Here is a 24,262-nt window from a genome sequence, read left to right as displayed (position 1 = left end):
AAGCAGTATTAACTTGAAAAGTGGACAAGTCTGGATTTTGCATCATGTGAAGAATTGTGAGAAGAGACATCACTCACACAAGCACACACACACACACACAATCATAACACACACACACACACACACACACAAAAAGACGTCATGAAGTGATGCTTTATTCAGTTGTACTTATCGTTGGTTTAGGTGTGAGAATGAGCTGCTGAGGGTGATGTGGAATGCCACGAGCAATAAAGGATTATCATGTATGTTTCTGCCTGAGATTCAATAAAAACTTAAAACCTTGTTCACAGACATTAAAGACGTGTCATCTTCTGTTCTCTGTGATGTCCACTACATTTATCTGATAACTTTAATTAATGGTTACTTTGCTGATTGCTTCCTGTGCCAAAGCCTAAGAAGCACATTCTTAAATTACTTTATTTTTTATCTGCAATCAGATAATTAAAAAAAATATGTTGAATATAGGGTCAGGCTGATAATCAGTCGACCAATAGTGTTCAGTATAGCATAGATATATGTATAATTTACTTTTACTTGGACTTTTAATGCTTAAAGGGGCACTGTGTAGTTTTGGAGAAGAATCTCAGAATTTTACTATTTACAATATTGATGAGGTAATCATACAATCATACTCATAAATATTTCTCTTTTCCATAACTGAATAAACAAGCTGTTCTCAGAGGAAGATAAGGTCCCCAGAACACCTTTTGAAGCTAGAAAGGTGGCAGGGTCCGCCACACATAAACAAAGTAAAACCGTATGAAATTGTGTTGTCCTTTGGGGATAGCTTATTTATTTATTATTATATATTATTAGTATTTATTAAGTTTATTCAGCCATGAAAACAAAGAGTTGGCGTACTTGTTACTCAGTGTAAATCATTCGATGAAGATATTTTTCTTCTTCTTTTTTCAAGAAAATTACCTTTGATACTCGAGTTCATTTAATATCAGACTTTTAGTCAAGTACTATTTGTAGAGGTGAACAGTGACAGTGAGAGAGCTGATGCAACTATGTTTCATCATTGGGTAAAAGCTCTCTCTGCATACTAAAAAATAAATGTAATAAAGGTCATTAAAAGGGAAATACTTTTATAAGTTAGCAGAGGTGCAGCTCTGTTGGCGCTCTGAAGAGGGCAACAGAGGGAGAGATGAACAGACTTGGTGTATTTCTTCCATTCTGCCACAGAGAGTCACTGTTGTCTGTACATGTAAGAACACTGCACCGGTTTAACATCCAACCAACTGCAATCAGTTCAAGAACAAAGACATAATGGTAATGTTATTTTCAAGCTTTATTTATTTCATAAACAAAAATTCAACCAACAAAGGTGAACTACCTAACAAAACACAGAGTCAAGCACTAAAATATCAGAAAACACGAGACAGAAGAAAAGAACAGGACACACAAAGACTGTGAGTGGCAGGAGTCCTCGTCCTCTTTTACCTTTTGCACTCAGCGACTTTTTGTTTTTTACAAATGTTTACATCCATAACTCCCACAGCACTGACGAGAAAGTAACAAAGCAGTGATATTAAATAACATTAAACGGGTTATCTAACCCTTAAACATGCTGTCGATTGTATCTCTGAGCGTCAGTATCAGGAAACATAGATGGTAAAGTTTTACCTTCAAGTCTGCAACTGCTAGTTTAAACATTCTCTTGTAGGAAATACCAATTTTATTTTCAGTCATTATAAAGAGTGCAGACCATTTCCTGCGATTTTAACTGAAGCTGTTTAATTTTCAGACAGCAACATATTAGCTCTAGTTCCTCGTTATATAGCAGCTAACCCCTCTTTATCTCATTGTGCTGTTGATTGTGAAAAAATCCCATCAAGTGCTGCAAAATGTACAGCAGACTTTATCATTGGAGGACATAAACAGGCACATACATGTTTTGCCCCTTGATGAAAACATTTTGATTTAGCATTTTTGGTTGATTTGAGACCCGTCACAGATAACAAGCATTTAGAAACTGTAAAGAGTCTGCCAACATTTGTTTTAATTAAACACAAATGGATCTGTGTAATCTGACAGCTGTAAAGACATGAGAGGTTTCCTGTGTTTATAATCTGTGTCTACCATGCATTACTGAAATACTCCAGACCTGGATTGAGGCGTTAATGTGAAACCTGTAATACACAGTTAAGTCAACAGTACCACCCATTTCATATTAAACCACACGTCTTAGCTCCAGTAAATAAAAATACACAAACACAAACAGTCAACAAACCAGACCTGGTTGAGAGTTAGGAACACTCAAATACTCAAAGTTACTTGAAGATACATCCTAGATAACGAGGTGGTTCTCAATGGGTATTTTACAGCGGATTCATAGAATATCTAATTTCATGTGGCAAGGGACGACTTTTTAGCTTCGACTTATCATTCTGACGTAAATATTGATTGCACAGTGTAATGGCGGGAAAAAATTACACCATCAGCGTATATTTTGTTTATGTCTGTGTAAGAATTCTGATGGTTGGTTCAGCCAATAGTGTCACGCCTTGGTATCATGTGGTTTCTGTGCTTCGTCAGTGATCAGCAGTCTTGGTAGCTGCCAGTTTGGAACAAATATAAGAATGGCTGAGCTCTGTTATCAGTAACACCTTTAATACAACCTGATGTTTAACTCTGCCTTTCATCGCACTGATATCCTGGTTTCTAGGTCAAATTGGGATTCTTATGGTTGTTTTTTGCTTGGGACAGTAGCCAGACTGCTAGCGGTAGCGGTTGCTAAGTGTGGGGGTTTGAAAAGTTATCTATTTCTACTTTAAGTAAATATAATTTCTGGGACCGCGCCACAGGGACTGGTAATGTAAATGCTGGATAATGTAACAAAGCGTAAATTGTCATTTGCAGAGACATTTTCACACAAGCGATTTCACGATCCAGCAACATCAATCCCAGTTTGGCCAAGTATTCGAACGGCTTCTGACTCTCAATCAGGTCTGTCACAAATAAATATATTCTGTATATAGCGACAAATCTCACAGTAGCCAGGTTTAAAGATCTATCTGTTACTGACGAGTCTGTATAGCTTAGTATCTGAGGACAGTCAGTCACTAAAATACTGTTTGGACCGAATACAAAAAAGACCATGACATCAGATTTTGACATTCATGTGAAATCCAATATGACAGTATTTCTCTGAGGTTTCTTTTAGGCCTATCAAATTAAAAAAGGATATTATCTTTTGTGTATAATTGGTAGAAAATACCTTGTATGCCAACATCAGTAACTTTGAGGAACAACAGTAATGACAGCACAACTCATTTACAGCATAATAATAATAATTAGAATTCAACTCATCAATAGAAACAGGGATTTGTAAAACCCTCATTAAAAACCAGCCCCCTTTATTAAGGAATCCAGACACTTGAGGAGATACTAAAGGATTCAAGATGACAAGGTAAGCCTTGTCTGGTTGGTGCCTACAAAGAGCTAGAGCGAATGTTCAAGCCTGGAGCCCGGGTCAAAATTCAAACGTCAGAGCACAAAAAATAAGCTGACAATGTCACCTTTTACATGCACTGAAAGCTCAGAAGGTTGTATATGAATCCCATCTGATCCTTCAATATCTACTAAAGTCTAAGTCTGGAAAGTAGAAAGAGTTCTGAGATTTACTCCGAACTCCAAAACAATTGAACCTGACATGGTCTTCTGGGTAGGCCATCGATGGCGTGAGGCTGAAGAGGGTGACAACAGTTGGTTTGGTAAAATGGTAGGGGGTCGAAGAGGGGGAACAGAGGGTTGAGAGTATCCCTGGTTTCTACACATTCGTCCGACACTTGGGGAAGATGGGTCCTCCCTCAAGCCTTCTCTTTCTTACTGTAGATGGAGAGAAGGTGGAGGGACACAGGAGAGGGAGAAAAGAGAGGACGAAGGACGGGAAACAAGGAGAAAGAGAAGAATTAGATAAACAGAATGCAAGAAGGTGGTTCATCATCACTATTAACAATGACTTTATTGCTAAAGCAGAGCAAATAAGGCTGGCCTTATTTGCTTTACATGAGAAAAGCAAAGACAGGCAGCTGAAAGAAAGTAAGACAGGAGCATTAAAGTTACAGCACTTTGTCTGACAGCAGCTCTTGAAGGGAAAAAAAACACAAGACAAAGGTAAGACATGGATATGAGCAGGACTGGACTAACCCAATATGGGGCCCTGGGACAAAAATGAGGTGAGGGCCCCGACTGAGCCCCTCTTTACCCCTGCTGTCTGTGTATCGTTTGTGCACCAGATAATGACAATATACGCTGAGACAATAAGTTAAAACTAGATTTGAAACTGTATGACACATGGTGGAAAGATAAAAAAATAAATAAAAATCAAAACAGCAGAATAACTTTGTTTTTATTTCACACATTCTTCTTCCCTATCAAAAACGTGTGGCTACATTGCCTACAATGCAATTTAAACGTCAATAGTTAGGCTGAAGATTTGGCTGGGTTATACTAGTAGCAGCTAATGGAGTGTGTACCCGCTCGCCCCACGTCTCTGGATCTGCTCATGAGGAGATGAGGAGCAGGCCTCAGAGGTCTGGTAAGCTCACGTCCATCTAACTCTACAAAGCCAGATTTTAGTATTTTTAAACTTCTTTTTTAGCCTAAACTAAAACTCCTGATCAAATCAAATGATTCACAATCACAGTGAACCTGGAGAGTGTTTGTGTCCCAGGGCAGGTGCCCACTGTTCCAGGTTAGCAATCCATCTTTGTATAAGAGATGTGTTTAAAAGAGTAGAAGGCAGGACAGAGGCTGAGCAGAGGAAGGCGAATGCCTCCAGATGATGCAGGAATAGTAGAAACAGCAGATCATAAGAAGAATGATTATCAAACAAAAGTAAAAAGGCCAAAGAGAAACTGTTAGACTGAAATTATTACTGGGAAAGTGATGCAAAAAGTATAATTGGGAAATGAATGATAGAAGTAGAATTGGGAAATGAATCTTATCTGCTGTTTATTCTTCTGTATATCAAAATATGGGTTTTTTTCATTATTTTTTCTTCTGTTGAGCGAAAGTCGAGTGTTCTCTGATTTATTGGTATCCCACAATCCCTATTCTTTCGATGTTCAAGACTTCAATTTTGTCCCATTTGTTATATTGTTGGGCAGAGGTTCCTAAACTTTCATGGGGAAATGTAGAGAAATTGTGGCAACAAAAAAAAATATTATGACAATGGTGGACTGAAGAGCAACAACAGCTACGTTTCGGAGACACTGTCCGGGGTTGGAGTGCAGAGAGACGACTACAAGATGAAGAAGGAAAGTGATGAAGCAACAGAAACTCTCAGAGGAGTACGACAGGCGGTGGCAGCGCTTTCCGGTGGTCTGGAAAAGAACCAGGTGGTGTTGGCAGAAGAAAGGCAAGGCTGAGCGCTGTTTGTATTCCTGTTTGTTTTTTTGTACTTAGTCTTAGACTTGAACTTTTTCCCGAAGGCCCTCTCCAGCTCGGGGACAGACAGAGTGAGGGTGAAGGAGCCGTCTGACTCGGACCTGACGACCCGGGCTTAACGTGGGGGAGGAAAGCATTATGATACAAACATTATCTTCAGGGGGTTTGTAACAAAATACAAGCAGCCTGTAAAACCATTCAAAACAACACAGTCCATACACGGTATGTAAATGTAATCCTATTTCTTAACTTAATCTAATGTGAATAACAAGAACTGTTTCTTCCACTAGTTTCATTTTGTCCTCTCTCATGCACACAGACTCTTTTCTTAGTGCTGATGTCATGACTTAAGAAGCCGCTGTTTTGATTGGCTGTGGCTTTCTGGCCGTACTACTGAGTTACCGGCCGATGATATCACTCTGACTCTTCTGTTAAGGGTCTGATTAAACTAGGACCTGAGGAGATATAGTGAAGATTAAGTGTCAGCACTGACGCACATAACAACCAACACTGCCAGACACAATACAACTGAAACCACAGGAGCCCAGTTCATGAAGATATGTCATGTTCCCCAATCAGTTCTTTTGGAGCAGGTATACAGTGTGTGTTTTTTTTCCCACGACTCATTGCTGCATTTGTTTTTTTGAAATGCACGTGTGTGTCTGTGTGTGTGTAACCCACCCAGGTCGTTGTTGTTCATCATGGCATTGGAGCCTCGGAGGCGCGGGCCCTGCTGAGTGAAATGATATCCAAACTTCAACAGCGTGGTGTTTTTCTCCAGCATGCTGGCTATCTCCATCTCCACCTTGTTTCCTAATGGCTGGCTCTGGAGTTTGAGGAGAGAGTGGGGAGTGAGGGGGATACAAGAAGAGATATAGAGATGAATAAAAAGCTGGTAAAAGTGAGGGTAATTATGTTACAGAGCTGGAGTGCCACAACATAGGAAGGAAGCCAGGACAAAGATGGAAGGTGCAGCAAAAAAAAAAGAATCATTCAACAAGATGAACTCAAGAGCAAACAGTGAGTCACACATCTACAACTATGCAGTATGACACATCACATTACAATCAGGGGGTGCATTAGACTGAAGTGGCAAAGATGGCCTGTGTATACAACCTGACACACTCACATTTTCATGCATGGTTCGTGTGTGTGAGTCTGCATGCACTCTGTGCAGCTGGTACCTGATTGTCTATCTTCAGCTCCTGTAGTGTGGTGTTTCGCTGCAGGGACTCTATAAGGGCCAGGATTCCAGTCCCTGTGATGAAGTTGGACTCGACGTTCAGGCTCTTCAGCGTCGTGTTAACATTCAACATCTCTGCCAATGCCTGAGGAAACACACAGACGCACTAGCTGTCACTTGAAGTCATTTGCTTCTTATTCTTGTCAAAATGAGTTGAATATCAATATGAAATGTTTTTGAGACTGAATGTCTTATTAGATAGTAAAAAAAACTGTATAGTGGCAGAGGGTTTACAAGCACATGAGGTATTAGGAAGGCAAAAAAGACAGAAAAAGAAATGACTATCCCTCTTTTTATTTGTTGCATTAAAATAAAGAGTCCCTCAGGTTATATCTAAAAAAGATTGGAGACAGAAAAGTGTTAATAACAAAATGATACTATGAACAGTTCAACCCACAGATCAATTAAACTAATCAAAACCATTAAAAGAAAGAGTATTTCAACTTTCAGAGGAATGGAGGAATAAATCTGCTAAAATGGCTTCTGTGCAGCATTTTGTGTTAAATGTTAGAGCTGTGACTCACAAATGCTACGGGGTCGTTGCTTCTGGTTCCTACGATACTAAACCTCTCCACCACAGTGTTCTTCATCAGAGCCTCAGCGTACGCCTTCAGAGTCTTGATGGGGATTTTCTGGGAACAGAAAGACACAACATCAGTAATGTTATATGATTTATTCATCATTTCTGATCCAAAACAGCCAAAAGGTTCCGAGTCAAATAAGTTTCCATTTACATGATGATTCATCACTAATGGGACGACCATGAGATTAGATATTACATTAGGTTTTTATTGCCTTTTGCACAGATATACTGGAATTATTGTGCAAGTCATCTTATAACAAGAAGCTGACTTGCCTATATAATTGAATTTAAATGATTAAATGATTTAATCATTTAATCAGCTCTTCTAGACAGCTCTTCTTCTGCCAAATGTTATCTGAGTGAAAGGATCAACAAACACTCTTACCCTGATGTTGTTGAGGTTGACCTCCACCAGGTCAGGGTCGTTCCTCTTTATTCTCAACAGGGTCTCTTCTACGTCAGTGGCGTTGGGCTCTTCATCAGGGACTGGTTTATACTGAGTGCACTGGATCACACCTTTAACACATTTAAACAACACACTGTCATGTACAGCAGGAGACAGTTACTGTTACACTAGTCTCACTGTGTCTCACAACAGTCATTTAAACATGTTTGTGGCCCGTTCCACACACGTCTTTATTGAGAATTTATATTGTACTTCATTGGACACCATCAGGACAGTTGAATGCTTTAGACTCATCTACCTGCAGTCCTTGCCAAACAAAGTTGTGAAGAAGTTTCCTTAAAGAAGTTTTTAAACTGTAGGTAATCCATCACTTTGAACACGGGGGTTTATCATAGCATGCAGCACAGACTGGTTAATTAATCTGCAAAAGAAGCTATTTTACCACACAAGTTTATTAGAACTTTGCCTCCACAGCAGCAGATGTGATGTTGAGTGTGATGGATTACATAACTCAAGCAAAAAAGTTTCTTAATATGGATGGTGTTGCAGTGAAATTAATATTTAACCAAAAGTATACTTTGGAAAGTTGGCAGTGACAGAACATGTTAAAATACTAATTGTTCAGGCTTACTGAAGCAATAAATGTGTGTTTTATTTGTTGTATTAGTGAATTGTGTTGTTTTTAGCCAGGAAATCATCTTGGACCAACATTTTAGTCAGTATCTTTATTTTCTGTGCAGTATCAGATGAGGAAAAAGATAAAAATCTGTGAAACAATGCTCAAACAATAACAAAAAAAGGCTCATTGTTCACTCTTTTATGTACTGTCCCGTGTATCAGGACTGGAGTTTATAGCTGCCTCCCTTTATGAGACACGGTCATATTTGGAAGTCAGATGTTTGGCCTCTGTCTCTGTTTAGAGCTGGATGAGAATCTATAGGTTGAGCCACCGTGCAGTGTAAGCAATGGCTCATTTACATGTGTGTGTGTGTGTGTGTGTGTGCGTGCGCGTGCGATAAAAGTAATATCAGAATACAGTTTACACAGTGTAATGGAAGATAAACAGACAGATCATCTGTGTTATTCCTGGAGGGGAGATCGGACGATGTACAGTTTTATCTGCTTATTGACTTAGTTTTGATTGTACAAGACTGTGCCTATCATCTTTGGTCAAATAAACCAACATTCTGCCAACATGAGATCATTTCACTGGATTCCAGTCCAAGTCCACTCGCTTCAACATTTTTCTTGAATGAGGTAATTTTTTTCCTCAAACTTGTTGACTGCTCTGCTTTATTTTTACTTGATTTTTTTTTAAAAAACTGCTGCACTGAATGTATCTGTGATTGAACCAAGTGACGACAGGTCAGGAATAAAAGATTTGATAGGTGGATTTGATGAAAGATTTGGTACATGTGTGCAGGCGTGTGTGTACTGTACGTACTGTTGAGGCCTTGCTTGTTGACTATGGTGCTGCTGGCCAGGGCTTCATAGTACTGCTGGTTACTCATCAGGGTGTGCATACCCAGGATGGCTGGAAGACAGAGAGAGAGACAGAGACAGAGAGATGCTGAAAAAGAGTCAACAGATTTCATGAATGTCTCGTTACAGCCACACAGTGGACCACCATGCTAATGCAGACAGCACATGAGCACTTGCAGCATACCAAGCAAGTCAAACCTAACCTTATCTTCAAGCACTTGTACGCTGCAAAGTTTCAGGTGCAGCAGTTTAAGTGGTAACATGTCCTGGCTGACTACAGATCAGTGTGATACTCCACCTGCTGCATCGTAACTAGATGTCAAGTATGTGAGAAATTTCAACTTGAGGAATCTGACTCGTGTCCCTGCAGCAGAGACTCGCACCGCAAACGTTCTGTGGTTGCCAAGATTAAAAATCTCAAAAATACTTCACTAGTATCTGTCGCTGAACTCATGGTATGTTCCTTAAACTGATCATGAATATGAGTCAGGAGTGTTATGCTTCAATTAGACAGGAAATCTTAATTATGAGTAATTTACTGTTAAAACAAGCTGCATCAGATAGAGTGAAGCCACATACATACTCTTACACTAAAAAAAATAAAAACTTGTTTCCAGTATAATTTTACACATTAAAGGTTGCATTGTGGGTAATGTCCAGGTTCTAAGAAGCAGTCCACTGATCTACTCCTGTAACACTGTTGGTCTTTATGGACAGTTTAAAAACAAATTATCAATACTGAACCAGATATATCGCCTTTTTAATTCCACAGATTCTCCTTTCTTTTCAAAACCTGGCGCTTACATTACCCACAATGCAACTTAGCCTCTGGGTGACATCACTGGTGGTCATTTATCAGATTGCATGCAGCTTCCTCTAGACATTAAACTGCTTTTTCACATATGCAGTAGTACTCCCCAAGACCTGTAAATGCACTTTATTGTGTAAAATTGATTGAATAACCCTTGAAGTAATTTTCAACTTAGAAATTGCCTTTTTGTGCGATTTGGCGCCCCCCACAGTTTCTGAGTGCAACCCCTGATGAGCAGGTCGGCTCCTTGCATGGCAGCCTCTGCAAAGTCCATTTACAAATTAATCTGATCTAAAAACTAGCAATTTCCACTTATTTAAAGCCTTTAAACATTTATCAGGGGCTACTTACTTCTGGACTGAATCAGCGTTTTTTTTTCTTGTCAAGAAAAAGTTTCTTGCTGCGTGGACAGATAGTTTCACTCGTATTAAATCATTTTCCCTTCTTGTTTTTTATCTTTCCTTTCTTGCTGTGTGAAATATGCTTTAAGCCCGAGCAGCTGCACTGAGGGCCCAGTTTACAAGAAACAATTTAGCAAGAATTATCACCTCATCTGTTCGTCAGAGACACATTGAGGGCATGAGAACAGTTTGCAGAGACATAAACAGTTGGAGAACACATGCTGCTCTTAGTAGATGTAACATGGTACCTTTGACAACTGCAGGAACTACTTGTGCTACAAAACTATTTCTAATTTTCAGCTTCAGCTCTAAGCGTTTGATTACAGACTTCTGCCATGCTAGCAAAGGTAATAGAGATAATCTAAGGTAATAGATCCATCTAACAAAAAGATTGAACATAGTACTCAGAGTTATAATCTCTGGAATACTTTGTAGACTATTAAACAGCTCTTTAGTCTTTATAAGAATATATGATTTACATCAGAACAACACTTTAAAGACTATAAAGAATGAGTTCAGCAACTGAAAAAACATCTTGTGATCCCTCTTGATGACTCTTTAAAATAAATGTCTTCGGTCATTTATATGTTATATATGTTAAAACGTTTCTACATGCAGCAAAATATTTGCCACAGTGATGAAATTTGCCATACATTACAGAGAGTCCATAAAAAGTCCCGTGTAATGCATGTACATTAGAGAGGTTTCTCTGAACGTCTCCTTAACACAAGCCGACAACATGAACATGACAGAGGACCGGACTTGTTCCATGCAAACGCTGCGTGCAGTCTACAGATACCCTGGATGGTGTTCAGCTAGCGAACAGAGATATCCAGCAGGGATGGAGGAGGTGGAGGAGATGGAGGGGCTGATGGAGGGTTGAAAGGGGAGGATGGAGGGAAGGTGGAGGGAGCGCTAGAGGAAATGAAGAAGATCTGGATTAAGGAAAAGTGAATGAATGAGGGGAAGAAGAGGCCATGGTAGTGAGAGAAGATGAAGATAAAGGATAGTCAGACACCTGCACAGTCATTATCAAATCCATATGAAGAGCATTCCTCCAGATACTTTGATGTGAGTATGTTGATGTGTTAATTTGCCTCGTTTTTGTTAGAATTTTTAGTTTCCAAAGATCAATCTGTATTGTTTTAACTTTAAACACATAAAAATCTGATTATATTCCCCCTAATTCTACAGTATATTCTAAATTGCCTTCACCAACTGTAAAACTATGGTGAAATTACTAAGGTGGAACAACTTTTTGATGCAGGACCACAAAATCCAGGTAAAAACACTCATGTACTTCTTAAAAAGCTCTGCATAAATTCGGTGAAAAAGAGATAAAACTGAAACCAATATCTTCTGTGAGGAGATGTGAGGAGGGTGTGAGTGTGTTACCTGCAATATCACACAGTTCAGCATCAGAAGCACTGGCCAGGGCCTCTTCCAGCTCCGGCTCCAGAGTCACACTCTCTATCATGGGGTCCACCCTCTTTTTAGGCACCCAGGCTTTCCCTGCAACATGAATGAGGAGATTTAATACAAAGACACACACTACAAGTACTACTATCACGAGCATCAAACCCTCAGCTGATGGCATTTTCTAAATTAAAGGTCCCCTCTGAAATCTACCGTATTCTCTATCAGGACATAATATTTGCCGAAATTATATTAAAGCGCTTGTTCAACCAGAAAAAGCCCTTCTGATAATAATAATAATAACATGATACAGAATACCATGAAACTGTGATATCTCATACTGTTGCAACCCAACACAGCAGACAAGGAAAAGCACAGCTGTGACTAATAAGATTAACGATGACTTTGCTCTATAAAAGTGTCCCAGTAAGTCAGGACAGTGTGATAGTGAGTCAGCATGACCCTGAAACTGAGGCTCCAAGAAATCATCACTAATCACTCCATTATGACCTGACTGCTGCATCTGACACAGCCCAGTAATCACATACACAATATATCAAACCATGACGGATAACTCTTATTAAAATACAGTATATACAGTAGTGTATATTTCAAATGTAAACGACAAAGTAAGATGAAGTGTCACACATAGATCACTGTCCAAACTAGCTCTCTTACATAACAGCTGAGCCATCTGAGGTGAGTTTAACCTCAGGCAGGCTGTCGTCACCATGTCTGACCGTAACGACCCAGAGATTTGTGTCTTCACTGATGCGTCTGCTGTGTCTGTCTGTGTGTGTGTGTGTGTGTGTGTGTGAGTGTGTGTGTGTGTGTGTGTGTGTGGTCAGCTCCTCAAGTTTCAGTCAGACATTTTTTGACCCCGACATAAACACAGACAGCCAGCAGCACGGAAAGGAGATTTGCCCAAAGCACTGAGAGGCTTTTATAGTCACCTGTGTCCTCTCTCTGTCCAGATCACATCACTGCATCCTTCTACACTGTTAAAGGCTGTGACACTAAAAATCAAACCCAGCGATGGAGCAAACTGTGTTGGCCGCAGTTCGCTCCACTCACATGGTCTGTTTCGCAGCTTACTGGATGTTCCACAAGAAGAACTACGAATGAATGCCTTGCTGAATGGTTTTCACATTACAATGTAAATTTAACTAATTATATTATCATCAAATGAGCGGCATAGATTTGTCTAAAAATTACAAAATATCCTTTATCGTAATTATTCCTGGGACAATATATCATCCAACAAACAGTAGTTATCGTGACAGGTGTAATGACACCAGCAAAGAGGAAGATGACAAGAGTGACAGCAGGGAGACCTTCTTGAGTTTCATAGAGATGTCCGGTATCTCTCACCCTCTATCACACACCTCTGTGTGCACACTAGACTGGGACTGGCCTCACAAGGCCTGGAGAGTGCTGGTGTCATGGAGCCGATCACTCTTTGGGGAAAAAATCATCCTACTCATGGATACCTGAGATTCCCGTTACAGACTTCTGACTTTAGGGTTTGTCGTGAGACCTTTTACTGTTTGCGGCCAAGTTTAGGCCATGATTAATTTGAAAGTATTAAAGTATTTTTTCATTTCTTAATATTTTCCAGCATCCTCAGCTCACATGCTTGGATAACTCACTTATCTAGAATATTTAGGGAAACTAAACAGTGCTGGCATCAAATGTTTTTATCATCTGTTCACTCCACAGTTTTTGAGAAAACCAGTTCTTACCCCTCTTCTCTCCTGTGAAGGGCACCAGGTCTTCTTTGTCAGGATGCTCTTTGGCCTGTTTCTCCAGGTGAGCCAGCAGGTTGTCTCTCTGAAACGTTCCTGTCGGAGCTTTCTTTGTCTGGTCCTTCTGCCGCATCCCAGCCGGCAACAATGCGTTCTAGACAAAATAAGAGAAATTACATAGTTTAAAGGGCTGGCATGGTGTATTCTGGGAAAAAAAGTTTAAACTTTTTTGTGAATTGGTATCCCTTTTGTCTCCCTATTACAGTAAAGTCCTGTAATACCTTACAACATCAGAGCAGGAGAGTGAAGAACAAATTACTTCAGGATTCCCTCTTTGCTACAGTGATAGCACTGATAAATAAGTCTGGTTTATATCACCAGGTACCGGTGGTATCACTGAGTGGACTCTTTTTGAGCAGCACTCCAGTCAGGGTTGAGAAACAAATCTTTGATTTTACATGGTGTGTTGTGACTCAGAGTAAATATTTTCACATAAACACTAATTAACAGTTAAGAATGCATGAAAAAACATTTAAAGGAGACCTGTTACGTTTTTCATTTTTTTCCTTTACTTCATTGTGTTATAAGTTCTCATTTCACCTAAAAGGATTTGAAGGTTAAAAGCCTAACATCCATGCCAATGGATGGTACAAGTGAAGCTAACTGGAAGCTAAAAACATGACAAAGCTGACCGGAGACACAGTGAGTGTTGCTGGCACAGGCATGTATGAGCTGACCAATCAGAGGAGAGGGGCCTTAAAGAGACAGGGGCTCTCAGACAGAGTGGGAATACAGTGCTGCAACACTGGTCAGTATGACAAAACTGGTGTGTTTTTGAAGCACCAAAGCATGTAAACCTATTCTAGTAGTAACCCAAAATAAAATTATGAACCTGAAAATCAGCATAATATGTCTCCTTTAAGTCAGTGCAGTTATACATTTAAAATAGCTCAATCCAATATGATGATGTGCCAGGTATCTACTTAAATAACAATAAACACCAAATAAATTAAATTAGCCAAGTAATTGTAAAAGAAAAAGTGTGAGAATAAAGACTTGCTTCTCATGAATTTGTATTTATAAACAATACTATCAAATTAAACACTAAACAGATATGGTTTATTCAAATTCAATTTTGCAACAATTTTCAGCAAAACAAAAATACAACCAAAGTATTACCGTGTTATAGCAAAGTGAGTTATACAGTATATAGAGATGGTCGTAGCGTATTTTTGCTCTGTTCAGTGCACCAACACATTTCCCAGAGCTTTGCTGCTCACCATGTTATTTTCAACCTAAAGCAACATTAAAAAGCAGGCTCTTACAAGTAGTGCTACTTATAGCTTCATATCTTATCAGCCCTCTCAGCACTCAGAGGCCTCTCTCTCCTCATAACGCTCTGTCTCTCTCACTCTCTTTAGCTCTCACTCTTATTCCTCTTGCTTCAGTCTCTCTTGAAGCAACAAAAGAATAATAATGCCAAAGCAACAAGCAATCTTCGAAAGTATACCAAACAATTCAGACCACATTTACATGATTGTTTGGTTTGAAATATAATCTTTAGAAGTAAAATAATAATCTCTTCCCATCTCATTCAGCCTTTCCATTAGTGGTCTTTAAATGTTCACGTGACTTACAGTAGTATTTATAGTAAAGCCAGGAGTATATCGCATCACCACTGCTGAGCTTTTTATGTCACACGTTCTTTCAGCTGTAGATAACAGGCACTCATGCAGCCCCAGCATGTTATTTTTACCAGCATGAGACTCTACCTTTCTCTGCTGTCCCTTCTAACTGTACTTATCTCTAAGGCCTACTTTGAAAGCTAGGGTAGGTAATGTGTTTTAGAGGCAAGGTTTGCTTTATATTTCGGAATTATCCTTATATCCCATCTAAAATGAATAATAAGAGGTGCACATGTAATCATGTAATCCCTAACATTCCCTGGCATTTTTGCTTCGGCTTGGTCTCAAACAACTCTTTAGCTGATAAAAGCTCCACTATGTTCACTTGCTGCAAACTTTGTCTCTCGGTTGAAAAAAGCTGCCTGTTACTACTGGGGAGAAAATTCAGTTGAGAGTGAACCAAAACAGTAAAACTGCTGGCAGTGAAACCAAAACAAGGAGCTGAAAGACACTGAAATGCTCATTAAAATACTCATTTGTAAAGCTTTCAGTTATGTAAATTTTCACTTTTGTGTGAATTTTCCATGATTTGGGAAATGAAATTCTAGAAATTCTAGGTAAATAATATTTTATGAACTTATTCCAATTTTAAAAAGGAATTAGAGCTCTAATCTCAGAGTTCAAGTTACAGCCACAAGAGCGAGACCACGGCGTTCGAGAAAGAGTAAACAGTATGAGCCAGTCCAAGTTGTAGTTAGTCACTGGATGACTGTGAAACTGTACTCCCCGTACTAAAAACACAAAATGTTCCCCTAATGATTGACACTAAATTTATCTCACTACAATCACAGCAGGCTGCAGCTGGCAGACATGTTGTTTTTTTGGTCCAACATTATGGGGCTTTTTCAATGACTTACTGGAACTGATGTCAGAAGCCTTGCTGGAAGTTTTCAGTGCATTTCAAAGCGAAGGGGCACTTAACTGTTGTGTAACAGGTTACCCTCATAAACAGGCACAAACAAGGCAAGCACGCACGCACTGCCTCTCACTGCTTCTTCTGTTTACGTCATGGAGTCCCTCCAGTCACTCACTGCGGGCATCAGTTGCTCTCTCTCTCTCTCTCTCTCTCTCTCACTCACTCTAACACACACACACACACACACATACACACTGAGTCCTGCACATTATACCCTTCCTGTCATCCCCTTGGCATTGCGGGGGAATCCAGTCTCTTTATGAGCAGTTGCACATTCATCAGAAAGCTATTACAGCTGCTGTCACCAACTCGACCCATGATGCACCACTGAGGGTACGAAGCTGTCAGTGGGTGCATCAAATGCAGAAATAAACACATCATAAAAAGCAACGGAAACTAAACACGAGTATAACTGTTGGACTGGATCTACTGTTGCACCATGACTATGCCTTGCACAGACTGCAATTTATACAAACAGAAAAACTGTAAATGATACAAACATTTTCTGTCAGTTGACTAATTGACCAATCAGCAAATCAATTTAACAAATAACATAAATACACCCGTATGCAGTGTCTAAATCTACAACTGCTTCTCTTATATTCTTAATTATATTCTCTATTCTTAATATTCTGTAAGGTATATAGTGCATAAATCATGGTTTATGTTCCATCCAAATACTTTTGCAGCTGGCAAAAGAGGTGACTGCTCATTACCTCTGCCAAGAAGGTTATTTTTTGTTTACTCGTGTCTGTTTGTTTGTTTGTTTGTTCGTTGGTTTGTCAGCAGGATTACACAAAAACTACTTTACGGATTTCTATGAAACTTGGATGGAGGATGAGTCTTGACCCAGAATAGACCCCATTTAGGTGGCTGGTATCTATGAGTGAGGAGCCTTGGCTCTCTACTGAGTGCCATTCTAGTTTGTCATCTGTAACGATTCTGGGCCAAATGATGTCCACCATTAAAAAACAATATAAAAGTTTCTACTATTGGTCAACATTGACAGTTTCATTTGGATGCAACATTTCTCCCATTGCCCTACCTTTAAATATCTCATTTATCATGAACATACACATGTAGACTGTGAGTTGTTGTATAAATTTCACACATTTTAGTTTGATTACAACCGGACGATATAAACTCTACTCTGCCTTACGGTAACTGCCTGTTAGGAGACTTTGGCTGGCTTTGTCTACACAATATTCAAAGCACAGTCCATCAGCTGCCACTGACTAATACTGTGGTAACCATTATTTACATTACACACATTTGCTCGTGCGTATGTTCAACAGCATTAAAACGCACTAAAACAGTTTAACAGGCTTAAAACAGCAGTTTAGATGAGAGCACATGGACATGTAGTTAATGCACAGCACGGTGCAGCACATTACATAATGAGGCTCTGTTAAGCCTACACGGCCACATAACTCTCCACTGACACCAACATAGTGACAGAAACTGCTCCATATGGAATTTAAATTATAAACTCACATCCGGATCCAGCTCCTCTAACTCATCCTCTAATCGCTGCAGCTCTTCCTCCGATAGTTTCTTCAGCAGCTCGTCCTCGTCTATGTCTCTGTACTTATCCATCTCCTTCTTCATCACCGACATGGCGGACAGCACACCTGGAAACATGGACAGTGTGTCTTCAGCACGTCATGCAACAGCATGCAAAAAGTGCTAGGATAAAAAATGTTTACCTTACTAGGCATGAAATATCACTAACATTGACTGGATTGGACTGATTTGATTTATATACCTTACACTTACATTTCTTGTAGTACCAAATTGCTCGACGTAATGTCATTAGTTATTAAACAAACTTTTAAAAATCATTATCTCTTGTATTCTCTCGGCAAGGTTTTCATTCCTGAGACGTGTCAGTGCTGCCAAGGTAAATGTATACTGTGCAAACACACAAAGGGATCTGAGAGGTATGTAAATGGGCCCCTCACCTCAATAACTCCTCCAAAAGAGAAAGACAAAATGCAGGAGATCAGGAGCCTGCAGGACCCTGGGGTTTCAGAGAAAATGGATATCTGTGGATGGAAACAGCAGAGAGAGAGTGAATAAAATGAATGCAGCGATAACAATGTGTTTGAAGGACCAGAGCAAAGCAAAGAAGAAGAAAAAAATCACATGCAACATCAGTGTCGGTTGATGTTGCTCTAAAAACTTGACTGTACTCACCTCAATGACCCCCAGCTCAGGGGTAAAATAACAGGAAAGGCAGCCAAGTGCCCGTAGCGCTCCTGGGAAAGAGAGAAACCTGGATGGAGGAAGAGGCACAGAGTGAAGAGGGATTAATAGCTCTCAGAATTCAAAAAGCAATAGATACACTAAGTCAACTGTGGAGAAGCATCATATTTCCCTATTACTTCTCGTTTTTCCTGTCTCCATTTCTCCCCTAAGTATCTGACAGGGTGACTACTGAAGGCCGGGAAAGATAATCTTGTTATAAACTGTGTTTTTCATTTTTTAAGCCATGTTGTAAAAACTGTTTTTCAGTTTTCAGCAGCTCCTCATTGAAACACCACGTCTGAAATACTTGTGAAAGAACGTAACCTTTACAGGCCAGCTGATGCTGTTTTCACTGCAGATGCACTGAAGAGTCATTTTTCCATTTCTCATTCTTCCACTGTTTAAATTGCACATGGAAGCGTTTGGCTAGCTGGGAGAAGATTCATTTCAAGCTCCACATTTCCTGATAAGGCAACTTGTGTCATTTTAACCACACCTCATGGATTTCTCCAGGGTAGCTGGTCTTAAAGGAATAGTGTGACACTTCAGTACATTTATTCACTTATTTTGCCTTAAGCAGAGAAGACTGATAGGCTGCCACTCTCTTATTTGTACATATGAAGCTACAGCTAGCAGCCAGTTAGCTTAGCTGAGCATAAAGACTGAAAACAGGGAGCTATATGTGTTACTACATAATGTGAGCTATGGTTCAGTCAGTGTTCTGGCCATTTGTTTGTGGAAAGCAGATCTCAAAATTTAAGGAAGAAGAGGACGGCCATAAGTGCAATTATTTTTTCAGCCGTTATCTCAAGATTATGAGAAAATAATGATGTTATCTCGAGATAAAAAAAACTGTTCTGCTCATTATACGGGTTAATTTATCACATTATCTCGAGATAAAGGTGCAATATGTAAGAAATTGAAGAAACTGAAACACAAAACTTTTAAAAGTATCAACAGAATATGAAGAAATAATCCTAGTTTTTGACATTGTGACATCTACGTATTGTGCTGCAAAGCATGTTACCATGCTAACCAGCCTGGTCCATATATCCTGTCCCAGTCTGGACTGCTAGCTGCACGGCTAACTTAGCGAACTAGCTAGTGACAGTTACAGTTGGCAGCAGTTAGCGGTTCCTTTGATGTGCTGCCCAGCTATTTGTTTTGAGTATTAATTGCACCTTTAAAAAAACAGAAGTGCGCCTACATCGTTCTCCGCTTCTGTAAAAATTAGAACTCTTAATTAAGATGAAGGACAAATTGAATGTGCGAATTGAATTTGTACGACATTATCGAGACATACTGACTGGATTCTCGCTGTGAAACAGTGGCGTTGGTTCTCTGGTGTTTGCCTCATTCAGTACTTAATTTGAAGAGTGATACCAGGAGAGAGACATTGGGAAACCTACACAAGGCTGTTTGTAGATGTTGTCGTGAAAATGTGTTTGACAAGAAAATGGCTAAAAACAATTAAAGTGTGACCTGCTACATAAGCTAAATTATTTTCATATTATTCTAACAGCAGATAAGCCTTTAACTAGCGCTATGACATTAAACCTGTTCTGTGTAAACTCACTCTCCATTTCCTCTCAGAATTATATCCTGCTGCGGACCTGTCCGCCGTGAATCATTGTAAGATGTGCAGTTCTGCTTTATTTCTCGACAGAAAAGTGTCTTCGTATCAAGTTTTTTTCTAGTTTCCTTCTCTTACAGTGTGGACAGACTGTTTTCCTGTCTCTTATTCTACATATAACGAGAGTCTTGGCTGAAGGACCAGATGACTGGTGATGGATGAGCTGCAGCCGAACATTTGTGGGTCAAGGCACCACACGCTCGGCATACATGCTGCCTCTAAGCCCTGGTTCCTCACAACTATGGGTCAGGGGTTTGAAATGTGTGGTGAGCTGCTGCTGATAGACGTCCACATGACAACACTAATTATAACTTCACTGAGCCTGCATCAAAGGATGAGCATGTTCTCAAATTAGGCAGCAGAAAGGCTTACAAACTCTTATAAGTACAATCGTTAAGTGCAAATGTTTCTTTCTGATCGTAGGTATGTCAGCAAGTGTGTTTTGGATAACCTCCTAAAAGGTGGGGTCAAGCGTGCCGTTCTTTTGTTCTGCTTTCTCTAAGCTTCATGACAAGACAAGTTTCCAAAACCAAAGATGAAGAACTGGGCTGAACGCCAAAGAACGCTGCAAGTCTGTTGGAAGTCGAGGCCGACCAGCTCTCATGATATCAAACAGACCCGTGCCTGTATTTATAACGTTTCTACAAGCTTCTGCTTCATTGGAGGACATTTATTGGGCAGAAAGGAGAGACGACTAAAGACGACCTGAGTCAGTATGTACCCTGTAAAGTCATAAACACGTGACTTGACCCTTGACCTTCTAGACCAGGCTTGTCCAGTCCTCAAGCCTCTAAGAATAGCAGCACTGATACAGGATCATTAATCAAGTCGGATGTGTTTAAAACCTCCAAACTGATGCTACAGGGCAACTGGTCTCGGCAAAGCCACAATTTAAATGATCTGTTTTTCAACCAAATTACACATTTCAGCGACTCCTGTCTAGCAAAGTGCTTTAACGGCAATTTCTTTGTGAATTTCTTTCTTTTTTCAGCCATGAAATACACATAAATCTCTGTAAAACTCACACGTGCTCTCAGAGTCGCCAAAAACTCTCACAGCCAATAAATCAGCACATAAAAAACGTCGAGAGCACGTCAGTGGACTTTTAGATGCTTCAGTGGATGACTTCCTGTCTTGAAACAGCTTAAACTGTCATGAAATAAACGACATGTACGGTGAGTGTGAATGTTTCGCTTCAAGTTTCCTAAGTTTGGCAAGTCCAAGATATGCTGCCGTCTTCTCTAATCCTAAATCAAACTCGAACCAGGCGGCCCACTTTCCTCCACACGTGTACATACTTAAACAAGGAAGTATCTTACAGAGCCAGGTATGAATAAAAACAAAATGAATAGTGATGCACGATCGGACGAATGAATTATTGGCTGGATGTTGGAAATTTGATATTATCTGGTATTTATCCGAATCTGTGAAATTACAGCCGATAATACAAAGCTGAACTGCATCTACACACTCCACAGTAGGTGGCAGTAAGTTAATCTGTGATCCACCGATAGACGCTGAAAAAAGGAGAGGAAGAAAAAGGCGCAGCTCGGCGTATGAGCCTGAGGTGTGGAAAAACTAGTTTATGGACTTCTTTTTAAAAATACATAAACGTGAAATTATCGGTAATTGTATCTGTATTGGCCAAGAGAAGCAGGTAATTATCAGTATGACAAAAATCAATATGTTGTTTTGCCTTGAAAATACGGCCTGACGTCCCTCCAGATTTTCAATATCCACTGTCTTCCCAGTAGCTGATAAATCAGTGGTGGAAGTGGTAAAATAATAAAAATGTGTCCGATTCCTTACGTTTATAGGACGTGCAACCTTTAACTACAACATCTGAGCTTCCCACCTGAGAGTGTTGTCAGAGAAAAATGGTTGCCGTGTGAACATGGTCTGTTGTAGCAAAAATATATTAAATGTGGTAAACCTTTGAATTCTAACCAGATGATGGGAAAATAATAACAAGAAGTTACCACACCATTCCACAAGGATAGGTGTATTTACAGCCTCCATCATACTTTATGCTATCTATCCTCAGTGATACAGGAAGTCAGGCCTTATTGTGACACGTTGTCTGTCTGAGCTATTTTGCAGCATTGCAGTTGTTAGAATTGCACAGATCTCTGAAATGACCCAGAAGAAAACAGCTGACAGGCAACTGGTCTGCTCTGCTCTGCCCCATGTGTGGCACAGATAAGCTGCAGGACTGTCTCTGCTGTGACAGTAACAAGGGTTTCCACTTGATACTGATACAGCACACAGATACCAAAATAGATTAGCACACTCCAGAAAGTTTCTATTCACTATGAAGTTACCATTTATCCTACAGTAATATGTCAGATTAGCCATGATCAAACATGTCACTGTCAGACATTGTCTCTTTCTACCAACTTTCAGTGCTGAGGACAGTGAACCCATCAGTGATCAGGGACCAGTAAGGCGTTGTATATCATGAGGCGTGTAACGAGGCGCCCACAGCTGATATGCTGCCTTGGAGCTGAGGTCAGGACATCTGTGCATTCTGCAGAGGTCAAAATGTCACATGTGTATCACTTCACCAACCAGAGCGTAGATACTGATATGAAACATTACTAATCCAAGAGATGAAGAACAGACTGATGGATAATGTTTAGACGGTGAAACAGTGTGCAACAATGAGTCAATGACAAAGACTGAGACAGCTCCTGTAGACAGATGACCAAAGATGCTATACTGCCCACATGCAAGAGTTTGCAGGGCTACGCTACACATGACTAAGAGGAAAACCATCACTTTACCATGTAGCAAAGGTTACAAGGCCCTACAGTGATGCATGTAGGTCACAGAGGAACTGACATCCAACATGTCAGCAGACAACTGTGGCATCTCAATACACTTGTTGACTGAAATCCGGGTTATGCAAGCTGGTTTTATTTTCTCTCACTGTCGAGCCCTGAACTTACACAAAAACTTTAACTCAAGTTTGAGCAATAGACAGGATGAATCCTAAGAAGTAGAACAGGCCCAGTTATTATACATTTACTGACTGGATTACTGGAAACTTCACAGTGAATTAGTTATAATCTCGATCTGTGCAGGACTTTGGTGTGAGGACTTGCAGTGTGCATTACAGCAGCCAATACAACAATCTCCACTAACAATGACATTTATAAAAAGAAAAAGAAAAATATTCCTGTTTTCCTGGAGAAGCCCACACTATTCTCAACGACCTCACTGAACCTTAGTTTCTCCAAGTAATTTAAAAAGTGTTGTACATTATTTTCACGCTGGTAGGTGATCTTCTCTAATTTGCCTGTTTTACAGCTCGCAGTATAATTTCTGCATGTATTTCCGTACCTCCTCCGGCGCTATTTATAGCCGGACGGTCCCGCTGGGTGACAGCAACGAATACTTTGACCAGATATGGTTTCCTTCAGAGCCGCCTGGAGTCGCACTGCGCGGTCCGCTCTGCTGCGGCCGCACAAGCCGGGAATCCGCACAAAAAACTGCGCTACACGAAACCGTCCATGACCCGCAGATAATCCTCAATTCAGCAGCTTTCAGCGTGCTCACCAAGTTTCCTCCCCCGTCCCTGGTCGTCTCGCAGCGGGTTTGTGTGGAGGCTGAATCTCATCTCCCGCAAAGGGCAAAGTAAACTTATGGGGAGAGATCCTCCTCCTCCTCACCCTCCTCCTCCTCTTCCTCCCCCCCAACACGGCTGCCCTGTCACTCCAGTGATGTCATCAAGTGCAACTACATCCATTATCGGACAGCACTTCCGTCTCATAAATGTTAATATTTTAGTGTAATTTTGAGCCGCTGGAGATTGTTTGTTAATGACACACTGACAGGATGTTAGATGCAGTAGTGGAGGTGAAATACTAACACAGGCCAGAATACTCCATCTGTACGGAAGTTCATTTCTGCCAGTTAAAGAAAAAAACATTTATGGAAACTTAAGACTTGATTAAAATGACAGAACAAAAAGTAGAAATTATGAGGCAAAAGTTATACTTGATATTAAACTAATAATTATGGGATAGACAGTAGAAATTATGAGACAAAAATTCAAAATTACAAGTTATTAAGCCAAAAGTAATAAATGTTGACTTTCTCTTATCTCTTAATTCTAATTTACTTCAGCAATATTATTTTTTTTTCATCAAGTTTTCATCTTGTTTTTTATTTAACTGGCAGAAAATGGCTTCCATACAATTACATGTTAAAGTCCCTCGCAAAAAGAATTAAAAAAACCAAAAAACTCCCACATATGAAAAAGTGGAGCAGTAAGTATCAGTAAAATTTTGGGAAA

The 24,262-nt window shown here is 39.9% G+C and overlaps 1 protein-coding gene across 2 annotated transcripts; it reads right to left on the bottom strand.

Annotated features, from left to right (window-relative positions):
- Positions 1-1,281: 1,281 nt before the first annotated feature.
- On the bottom strand, positions 1,282-23,586 carry tmod1 (tropomodulin 1). 2 transcript variants are annotated; one of them, XM_073470709.1, is made up of 12 exons: positions 23,308-23,586; positions 18,282-18,360; positions 18,047-18,130; positions 17,580-17,716; positions 13,482-13,638; positions 11,719-11,835; positions 9,074-9,163; positions 7,609-7,739; positions 7,165-7,272; positions 6,582-6,725; positions 6,079-6,223; positions 1,282-3,834 (listed from the first exon to the last, which is right to left on the bottom strand). In XM_073470709.1, the coding sequence occupies exons 4-12, from the start codon at positions 17,700-17,702 to the stop codon at positions 3,776-3,778; spliced, it is 1,074 nt and encodes a 357-aa protein (XP_073326810.1). In that variant the 5' UTR covers positions 17,703-17,716; positions 18,047-18,130; positions 18,282-18,360; positions 23,308-23,586; the 3' UTR covers positions 1,282-3,775. The 2 variants fall into 2 exon arrangements, with proteins under 2 accessions (XP_073326810.1, XP_073326818.1); XM_073470717.1 differs by having other exon boundaries at positions 23,524-23,540.
- Between the last annotated feature and the right edge of the window lie 676 nt (positions 23,587-24,262).

Source organism: Pagrus major, chromosome 1 (genome assembly GCF_040436345.1).
Source record: "Pagrus major chromosome 1, Pma_NU_1.0".
Classification (NCBI taxonomy): Eukaryota; Metazoa; Chordata; class Actinopteri; order Spariformes; family Sparidae; genus Pagrus; species Pagrus major.
This window is presented reverse-complemented; position numbering and strand designations above follow the sequence as displayed.

Coding starts and splice junctions, on each gene's coding strand:
- tmod1 (XM_073470709.1), bottom strand. CDS start 17,702: ATGTCGGTGATGAAGAAGGAGATGGATAAGTACAGAGACATAGACGAG. Junction 11,836..13,481: donor CTTCACAGGAGAGAAGAGGG/GTAAGAACTGGT, acceptor TTCATGTTGCAG/GGAAAGCCTGGGTGCCTAAA. Junction 6,224..6,581: donor AGCTGAAGATAGACAATCAG/GTACCAGCTGCA, acceptor CTCAAACTCCAG/AGCCAGCCATTAGGAAACAA.